The following is a 10,328-nucleotide window of genomic DNA, read 5'->3' as shown; positions in this document are numbered from 1 at the left end:
GGGAATAGGAATGTAGCACACTTCTTCAATCCTCTCATTGTAGATGAACAGGGAAAAGTTTGATAAACCATGGTGCTTAAGGAGAAACCAGTTCAAACCCTTCAATGAATAATACTTGCGAATGTCCATCAACCCATTAAACAAATGTGGTTTTTCCAAATTCTTATCATATGATACCAAATGCAACTTTCCAAGTGGATCAAACAACTTCCACTCCGTGATAAGTTCATTTTCAAAATAAGCAGCAAATTCGCGGTGAACCAAAGCTACCTCCTGTACAGTTTTAAACAACACTTCATTTGATTTTCAACACCAACAATAATCAATCAAAACTAAATTACATGCTAATTCTATTCAAACCTGTTCAGGTAGGGAAGCAAAGGCAATGGAATCTCTGAAACCTAGAGTATCATCTCCATATCTGCCCAAGAGATGGATTCAGCAGTCCCAATATTGCTGGAAAGCAAAAGTGCTTGTAAGAGATGGTAATGAGTGAAATATGCACTCACAATGGTTAAAATAGCGTTATAAGTGGTATTTCGCGAGCCACGTATCTCAGACCTTGCTATGCCATAGTCACCTCTATTTCGATTGCACCACCCATAGCCTTTCCTAGACTTTACTACTTTTCCCTTGATAGAAATTAGGATTAGGATACCATTTTGTCAGAGCCATCATACCATCTATCTCTTTTAGTCCCAATAAACAATTACTTCTGACAGTTGACAAACTTAGTTTAAATGCGTCTTTTTCTCAGAAGCATACCAGGTCTGATCTGTTGCATTATAAAGTGTTTGACAATATTGCTGAACCAGTAAATGCATTATAAACTTAACATTAATGCGTCGAACCTGAAATTTGCCCTGATCATGTACAGTGTCCGGACTTTGTGCTTATCTGCAAAAAAGGTTTGGGGCCCTATGTTTAACTACGACACTAACTGCATATTTCTACCAGTTCAGTTGTTCTCCACTCATTCCTAATTAGGGCCAAATATTTCTTACAAAATTAGCAATTGAGATATATGTCTCCTACCCATTATTGACATTCAGACAAAGAATTTTTTTGTTCATAATAATAATTTAACAACATTTTAACCTATTAAAGACACACATGTAAAACCAAATTCGTTATGAATAAGCAAGGTACTAATGAAGCTACTGACAGATTCAATTTTAACAACAACTGTGAGTATCATTGTTATGATAATTTTACATATAAGATGATTATTAAAATAACACTACAGCATTATGGACATATTAAGAGGAATGGCCAGCACAAATTTCTTCTGCACCAATGATCCTGCCAAAAACAATAATAGACGAAAATGAGTAATGAATCACCTTTCTCAACGATTATAATATATCTTAGTTAAAAACTTACACATTGCTGAATAAGGATATTTATACGTTATCAAATACTTCTTTGTAAACCACATTTTTTGTAACCTTTGAAATTGAGCCATCTTCATCTAGTATCAAAACTTTAAGACCTTTCCTAGACTTCACCCTTGATAAAGCAACGTATAACTGACCATGCGTAAATACTGGTTTTGGCAAAAACAATCCAACATGTGACAGTGTTTGACCTTGACTCTTATTAATTGTCATTGCAAAACATAGAGATATGGGAAATTGTCTCCTTACAAACTTGAAAGGCAAACCAGAGTCGGTTGGTATTAAATCCATTCTTGAAATAAGTACTTTCTCCCCTAGTTGCTTCCCAGAGACAACATTGGCAACAATCACATTTTTTCCCAACTCTTTGACAATCATTCGTGTACCATTACAGAGACCTCCAGCCTGATCAATGTTACGCAACAACATAATAGGAACCCCAACTTTCAAAATCAACTTGTGATTTGGTATTCCTGAACATTTAATGTTATTCAGAAACTCACTGGTAAACCATTCAGCTTCAACTTCAGAGTTATCATCAGACTTGCAAGTACTATCACAACTAAAATATTCTTTTATACCCCCTGGGATTTTGGATAGCATCTCATTGTTAACAACTTCTACGCTCTCTAAAGTGGGCGCTAGAATAGCTCTTTCTTCAAAGAACTTATAATTTTTTTCCTCAAGACTTTGCAACATATAAGGATACGCAAAATCAATCAAACTCTGTAAAGGATTGTCGCAAGAGGAAATAAGAAGATCATTTGGAATCTCAATGGTAGAAACCCCGTCATTAGTTGTATTCACTTTCCCATCCCCAATGTTCAACAACCAATCAGCAAAAGTTTGAATATCAACATGTTCATCAGGAGATTTAGAACTCATAAGCCGAAGGTTTTTTGTAAGTCTAAGAACTTGACATTGCTTCCATAAATAAGAAGAATTGATAGTGGCATTAACTATATCACAACGACTTCCTTTCTGAATAACCGGAAGAATTTGTCTGAAATCTCCTCCTAAAACAACAACTTTACCACCAAATGGCTTATCATTATCAACGGCTGAATACGACTTCATCAAATCAGTCATAGTCCTATCCAATGCTTCAAAACAAAACCTATTAAGCATTGGTGCTTCATCCCATATTATCAAGCTTGTTTTCTGGAGCAACTCTGCTTTTAGCGAACCCTGTGCTACATTGCATGTTGAGCATTCTTTTATAGATATAGGAATACTGAATCTCGAATGAGCAGTCCTCCCCCCAGGGAGAAGTAAAGATGCAATACCGCTCGAAGCAACATTCAATACAATCAACCCTTCCGCCCTAACTGCAGCAGATAAAGTGTTCCACAAATATGTTTTTCCTGTGCCTCCAAATCCATACAGAAAAAAAAGACCCCCAGATTGAGACAACACTGCTTTCATTATTTCATTGTATATCTGATGTTGTTCTTCGGTCAATGAGCTGAGTAATGAGTTGCTTAAATTTGCCATTGCAACTTTATCATAATTCAATTCATCAGCTATAAATTTGTTAACATACTGACAATCATCAAAAAGTTGAGAATACGGTAAGCATGGATAATCTTTTAGAGACCTCCCATTTAAGTGCAATAATTTCTCCAATTCAACTAAACAGAGATTTTTTAAATCTTCATCTTTTATATGAAGATCTACAAAACAAATAAGCATATATCTAATTAGTGTTAGATAAAAAATGATAACACACATATTCATTGTGCAAAACTCACCAGGTAGGCGTAGTTTTTTTCTTCTTTCATAAACAATACCATCACACAAAATCCGCCAAGACTTTTCCCACACAAATTCAGGTTTACTCATTGTGTTTGTTGTAAGCAACATAACAAAGAATTTTCGTAGTTGTATGCCTGTAAATATAATGTGGATTAATATATATTATATACCATCAATATTTACTAATTATATAATCAAATACTAATAAAACAACATTTATAACAAAATAGTACCCCCTCCGTTCCTAAATAACTGATACTAATTTGGTTCTTTTTTTTGTTCCTATTTAACTGATATTTTTACAATTTCAAGAGAGCATTAATGCTACTTTATCAATTGTGTCCTTCATTTATTGTTGGTAGGAAAATTGAAAAGTTAGAATTGATAAGAGAGATAAAGGGTATAATAGGAAGTTAGATAGTAATTTTAGTAAAATAAGAATATTAATTGCTACTTCTTAATATTTGTGCCACAACCTTAAAGTATCAGTTATATAGGAACGGAGGGAGTACATACTACTAACCTGATGCCAAATCATTAGATTCAATGATTGCATCAATAAATTCTCTGTCATCTGCTAACAACCCCAATGCATAACACGCATCATGAAAAGAGGCATACACAACATCTTCAATAGTGCGAATGCTTTCCCAACTGGTGCAACCTTTTTGGCGAGTTAATAGAATTCTCAAGTAGTATAATTCACCAACTCCATGAGGTATATATTGGAGTCTCCCAATAGAATATCCATTTTTCCTAGGATGCCATGATTGAGAATCTTCATCAAAGACAAAATATGATGGAAACTCGGAATATGTTAATCCCTTCCCCTCTTCATACATGGCATTTGCTCTCATCCAAGCTATAAACATAGTGTCCTTTTCAGCAGCCTTTTCAACAACATATTGTAAATTATCATTGTCTTCAAAACAAACACTCTGATTATTCTGAAGATGGAAAGTCACCTTCAACACAGCAGGCCACTTGACATGAATATAATATTTAAATGTTCTCCAAACAGCCTCACATGGGGTAAGGTATCTGCAGTCATAATATTGCTTAATTTCATCTTTTACCTCAATTTCCAACCCATCCTCTTTCTGATTGGTAATCTCCAAATTTACTCGATCAGGACCTTTACTCACATACTTGAAAAGATACTTGATTGCATTAGATTTGTTGCAGTATTCAACATTGATATGACCATTGTATAGCATTAATAATTGAGGATTATAAGGAACAACAAAACTATTATCCATGCGAATACCTTTCTTCTCAACATAAATTCCAGTATCTCTCCTTTTATACAAAGGATAACCATCTTCATCAATAACAGTGCTTTCTTGAAATTTTTTTGGAAAAAACTTGGTGCACTTACCTTCAGACATGCATGGAGATTTTAAAAATTCACGTCCACATGGACCATGCAACATATAATTGCAAACAACTTTGTTCAATTTGGGATATAAAATAGGATCAGGAATTTCAGCAGATATGCATTTATCAATATCAGAAGTTGTTACTAACTTGTTGTCCTTTGACAACCATAGTAGGATATGAGCATGCGGTAAACCTCTCTTCTGGAATTCAATTGTGTACATACCTGCAGCAAAATTAATATAGTAAAAAAACACACAATTTGCTAACTAAAAAATACTAAAAAATAATAAATGGCTTTAGAAATGCGATGTACCTGCATCTAAAGGTCCAAAAATAATACCACTTTTCAAAGTACTAACTAAATGGTCCAATTTCATCTTGAAAACCCGACAGCATATATCGGGCCTTTCATCAGGTCTAAGATTTTTTGCTCGTACAAACCTATCAATTTCTTTCCATACAGAATTGCAAGTAAAAGTGATGAAGAGATCAGGATAGCCGTATCGCTTGCAAATTGCCATTGCATCTTGACAACAATCAAACATATAACGCCTTCCGCCAACAAATGATGACGGCAATACAATACGTGTTCCCAAAGAACCCGCGTCAGTTTCTCCTCGATCCATAGCTTCTTCAATACCATTTAGGAAATCAGCTCGAATCAACTTTTGGTTATTTCGAACAAAAGAAAGTCTTTGAGATTCAATCATGGTAAAACAATCTACCAAAAATTGTTGAAAAAGCCTTCTACATAATAGAACATTACCATGCTCCAAATCTCTTTCTTGAATCCTAAATGTTATGAACTCTCTCAATGTCACGCGAGGTTTCAACCTAGTGCTAGTAGATGCGGATACACCACTTAAAGGAATATCTTCTTGCCATCCATCTTCCCCGTAAGAAAATACCAATGGATATTGTAATGGAATAAATGATGTATGAGTTTCATGTATCCGAGAAAGTACTCCATCTTTTTTCACAATAATATCTCTACCAACCTCAATGTTATCAAAGTCACCAATAATAAGCGCTGCAATCTCATCACATGTAGGAAGATTATAGGTTCGAGGATCCTTTCCTCTTTTTCGAAATAGTCTCAAGGCAATTGGTGTTGATTCATTAGACATTACATAATCTCGCACCTTGCGAAAAGTCTTCGCAAGTATATTGTTTTCATCAATCATTTGCTTAAGATCATTCACTAAAGATATATCCAACTTGTCCCCTTTCTTCCCATCACTGCACATCAATAAAAACAAAAATAATAAAATAAGTCCAACCTATACAAAGTGATAATTTGCTGCAAAGAAACCAAAGGACGAAGCTTATAATTCATTACACTTACATGAAAGGCTTCATTCTGTTCAGATTTTCATTTTGCGTATCGTATATATAGAGCTGTGCAAATTTTGGCGCTTGCCCACCTTGAGGTAGCAAAGTCCCAATTCTATGATAATTTTGACCACTCAAGACAAATTGAGGTGGACCTCCACCATTATTCACAGCAGATTCTACTTTTCCACCAATTGAAGTAAAAGCAAACATACTATTATATGCTCTAATGTTATCTTTGAAATGTTTACTTCGGGGATCGATTCCATGTAACAAATTGTATAACACCAAGGGAGGTTTAGATAACAATGGCAACACAACCTTACCTTTCATGCAACACAGCGAAAATTCAGGTCTTATACTCCGCTTACTTTTAGCAATTCTTTCTTCGTACCACATGTGAGCATCACAATAACGACATGTATAAGACGCATCCCCAAGGTCTATCTCATCTATACACACATATAAATACAGATTTAAAAAAAATTAATCATACTTAAATAACAACTGTCAAATTCAATGTAACAAAATATACCTAATAACTCAGAGTCTTGATATAGTTGATCCAAGCACTGTGACTCTGAAGGTGCTGAGTCATTTCCTAATCCAACACGCACAGAGCCACCCATTATGCAAGTAGTGTCAACAACGGTTCCATTTGATGACTTTCCTATATAGTGCCTTGAGTCAGATCTTTGATGCAGATAATTTTTCTTCACATTGCTCCTTTCATATCGTTGCTTTATATTCAACCGCTTTGAATTGTTACCTACCACCAGTTGTATACAAAATCAGTCTCACGGGCAGCCAAATGACGATTACAGGTTCTCCTATAAATACCTTGTTTGCAAAGAGTTTTGTCCTTACGCAAAGCTACCAATCTTTCCTTACCAGCATCATGGCTCCTACATTTACTTCTTATATAATGTAATCTCCTAGCCCTTGCAAACACACACTGCCGTTTTTTCTCACTAAAATCAACTGCAATTCGAAATCACAACCCAAATTATCAGAATATTACAATAAATATTATCCCAAATTTTCTTAACCAATATTTGCAAACTAACCACTATTATTTACAACATTGGAGATGCCACCTGGAGATGTGGATAACGGAGTTGAAGATAACCTATATTGAGAAAATCCATTGCCTGCAATATACCAACCTCTAAAACATTTTTTAAATCCTATTTCAAATTAATGATATAGATACAACACTATCAAACTTACCAAGTAACCTGCTTGTAGAAGTTACAGTGGATCTGAATGACATGCCATTCACAGAACTACCCAAATCACTTGCGCTCAAAGTTAAACCGTTTCCTTTTGTCAAGTTGTTGGTAATATCTGACAGAGGGGACCTTGAATAATTCTTCCTCACCTTTGTAACTGTTTTACACATGATAGAAAAACATCTATATCACCATACAAATAATAGCATGACAGCTTTGAAAGATATCAAAATATCCCATAAATGTACTTAACAATATAACAAATAAACTACCCATGCAACACTTTACACAATTATAACTATATTCACAAACTTGCCTTCCATACTACTACTACCAGCTTTATTCTGAGACATTTCCTCAGAACTCCTCTTCCTTGCCATTAATTGCTTCCTCCTACTCCTAGCTACATGGGAAATAATAAAAGGCTTATATAAATGATTACTATTAGATATTCATTCCAAAATTAAATGATGCATATAACACACTTTATATAATTACAATTCATTAGGAACTTGAATGTTTAGTTATATAACTCTACCTTGCTCTGAGACATCTTCGAAACATTTAGAGGCTGATTAGAAAACTCCATGATTCCCTTGTTTTAAACCACAATATTTCTTTGACACCGTAAACTAAAGAACTACCTCCAACTAAAGAAGTTAGATAATAAATGTAAATCAATTCTCCATTACAACACCATTTTCAGTTGGATAAATTTTCGCATAAGCTCATGTTTGGAACATATGCGATGAGCTCTACAATATTTGTTAAAAAATGAACTTTATACAATTTTTTGCCATTGGGCACAGAACCTTCCAATAGTCAGGCACATGTAGCCTACTGTACTCTACAATAGAACCAAGACATTAAACACATGTTGTGCCCAGGTACATATGACCAAATTAATATTAATAAGTGTTTGCAAAATTTAACACACTCACAGAACTGTGGTTACAATCAGTTATATGAGAATGGGTAATGTTTCATCCACACCTCTCTTTTGAGGTGGAGAGGTGGAATGATGAAAGAGATAGGAAGAAAAGAAAAAGTAAAAGAGAGAAAATATGATATGTGATAGATGATAAGATGAGAGAGATAGAAATAAAAATATGTGGAAATGAAGTGTTTAAAAAATGAGGTGTGTATATATCATTACTCATATGAGAATATATGAACCACTAATATAAGGCATTATACAAATTCTGCAAATAAATTTAACTTCCTTCATGGAAAAAAAGGTATAATTTAAATGCTCCCCTCCTGCCACATCTGAGAGTATAATCAATTATGCTAGGTTAAAATAAAAACTTTTAAAATAACTTACACTTTGTTCACTCATTCTTAATGTTCAGACATTCATTCCAGCTATTAATAAGGATGAATAAACTCAACAGTATCACATCTTGCAGTAGAACACAAAGAAGAAACTTTCATTCCTTAAAGAAACAGAACATAGATAACTTATCTTACAATGCCATTAAACATAAATCTGCAACAGAATGCAGGACTAAACATTGTTCAAACAACTGAACTTAGAAAACACAAATTACACATTAAAGCACAATAGTTAAAACCACCCAGATTTTGAAAAGGACTTCTTCCCGCCAAAACACTTTTCCAGACAAAACAATTGAGACCATAACCTCTGGACCACCATAACCAACTATCTGTCGAAAACAACATCAATAAGCCTAGCAACCCCGTCTGTAAAGTTCATAGTAATCCTGTCACCCGGAAGAACACCGTGAAGTTTACAGAACTTCCGCCACCCTTTGCCAAGTTTCGTGTGACGTCCATTGGTTCGGTGCAAGACGTTAACCCTGATACAGATCCCAGACGGCCCTCTTAACACCCAGGGCTCAAGACCGTGCCGATGAACATAAAGCGCAACCCTACGTGGCAAGGTCTGCAACAGATAAAATGAGAATCAGTTTATGTCATAAAGTGGTAATATAATGATGAAGAAAAAAAAAACTTACATACTGACTCCCATAAGCTCTATAGGGGGTTATAGTACTGTTTAAACCCATATGGTATTGAAGCACAACACCTTCAGGCAGCCCATTTGGTGCAGGCAAAGCCTCCGGGACTACCTGGTCATCAAGGACTTCATTGCACAGCACAGAGACCGGTGATGAGTTCACTTCTGGAACAACTTGATCCAGATGAAGCTCAGGCAAATATTCATCAATGCTTGGTGAAAAGTCAGCAAAAAAGTGGTCCACATCTTCTGGGAGAAACAACGGTGGTGAATCAGGCACTTCCATACGATAGTACAGAATCTCTCCCCCAGCTTCAGCAGAAATGCTCATGTGAAAATGACATGGAACAACCATCTTCAACATACACCAGTGTTTTCCTGATAGACCATAGAACTCTGACAGTGACTTCCAACCTTTTTGGAGAGCAGGATTGTTTAAGTCTTTGTTGAACTCAACCACAAAGATATTGTGTAGAGGATCTTCAAGGTACCACTTTTCCTCCAGCAAATAATCCCATGAAAGAGCATACCTTAGATCAATCTTGGCTACCTCCTATATCAAATATTTCACATTAGAATTTTGTTTCAATATGTTATAGACTTAATGGATTATTATGATCCACAAAATACCCAAAAAAACCTAGAGCCATACTACCACAATTGATGGTTTTAACTGACACAACAAACATAATTTGAAACCAAATCTGAATAATTTTACCATTATTAGAACTTATTATAAGGAAAAAGTTCTTAGATTACAAATTTTAGCGTGAAATGAAAGGTCAAGGTTCCAACAAAGAGTAATAACAACTCATGACTAAACTATGGAATATATAAAAGTTAATAAGATTTTTTTTTTCAACAAAAGATCAATAACCAAATATTTTCAAAGAAAAAGAAAAAACCATACTTCCCCAGGATGCAGAAAAATCCCAACACTGTTAACATATCCATCGTCTGGTTCTACATGCACCATGTTCTTTCAAAATGATATGGAAAAACTTAAAGAGCAGGTAATGTAAAGCAGAGAAAGTATGACTTATCCATAACTCAAACTATCTTTTTATAGTAAAGTATTCACATAGAAAACTTTAAGCTGGGTACTAAAAGGACTACGTGTACATTTTGGCCAACATATTGTATTTTAGAGAATAAAATATTTCATAGCAAAATTTCAAAATAATTTTAACACAATAGATATAAATTACAAAATAATAAATTTACTACATAAAAAGTTACCACAAAAACCCT

General features: G+C 34.6%; 1 protein-coding gene across 1 annotated transcript; it reads right to left on the bottom strand.

Moving 5' to 3' along the window:
- Positions 1–1,403: 1,403 nt before the first annotated feature.
- On the bottom strand, positions 1,404–10,053 carry LOC130725408 (uncharacterized). The gene is made up of 13 exons (XM_057576642.1): positions 9,988–10,053; positions 9,076–9,630; positions 8,924–9,002; positions 7,413–7,499; positions 7,095–7,253; positions 6,932–7,015; positions 6,705–6,845; positions 6,400–6,633; positions 5,878–6,316; positions 4,846–5,771; positions 3,676–4,755; positions 3,149–3,286; positions 1,404–3,070 (listed from the first exon to the last, which is right to left on the bottom strand). The coding sequence occupies exons 1-13, from the start codon at positions 10,051–10,053 to the stop codon at positions 1,404–1,406; spliced, it is 5,655 nt and encodes a 1,884-aa protein (XP_057432625.1).
- Positions 10,054–10,328: the final 275 nt, after the last annotated feature.

Source organism: Lotus japonicus, chromosome 6 (assembly GCF_012489685.1).
Source record: "Lotus japonicus ecotype B-129 chromosome 6, LjGifu_v1.2".
In the NCBI taxonomy this organism is placed as follows: domain Eukaryota; kingdom Viridiplantae; phylum Streptophyta; class Magnoliopsida; order Fabales; family Fabaceae; genus Lotus; species Lotus japonicus.
This window is presented reverse-complemented; position numbering and strand designations above follow the sequence as displayed.

Coding starts and splice junctions, on each gene's coding strand:
- LOC130725408 (XM_057576642.1), bottom strand. CDS start 10,053: ATGGTGCATGTAGAACCAGACGATGGATATGTTAACAGTGTTGGGATT. Junction 9,003..9,075: donor GAGCTTATGGGAGTCAGTAT/GTAAGTTTTTTT, acceptor TATCTGTTGCAG/ACCTTGCCACGTAGGGTTGC. Junction 4,756..4,845: donor TTTTGGACCTTTAGATGCAG/GTACATCGCATT, acceptor ATTTTGCTGCAG/GTATGTACACAATTGAATTC.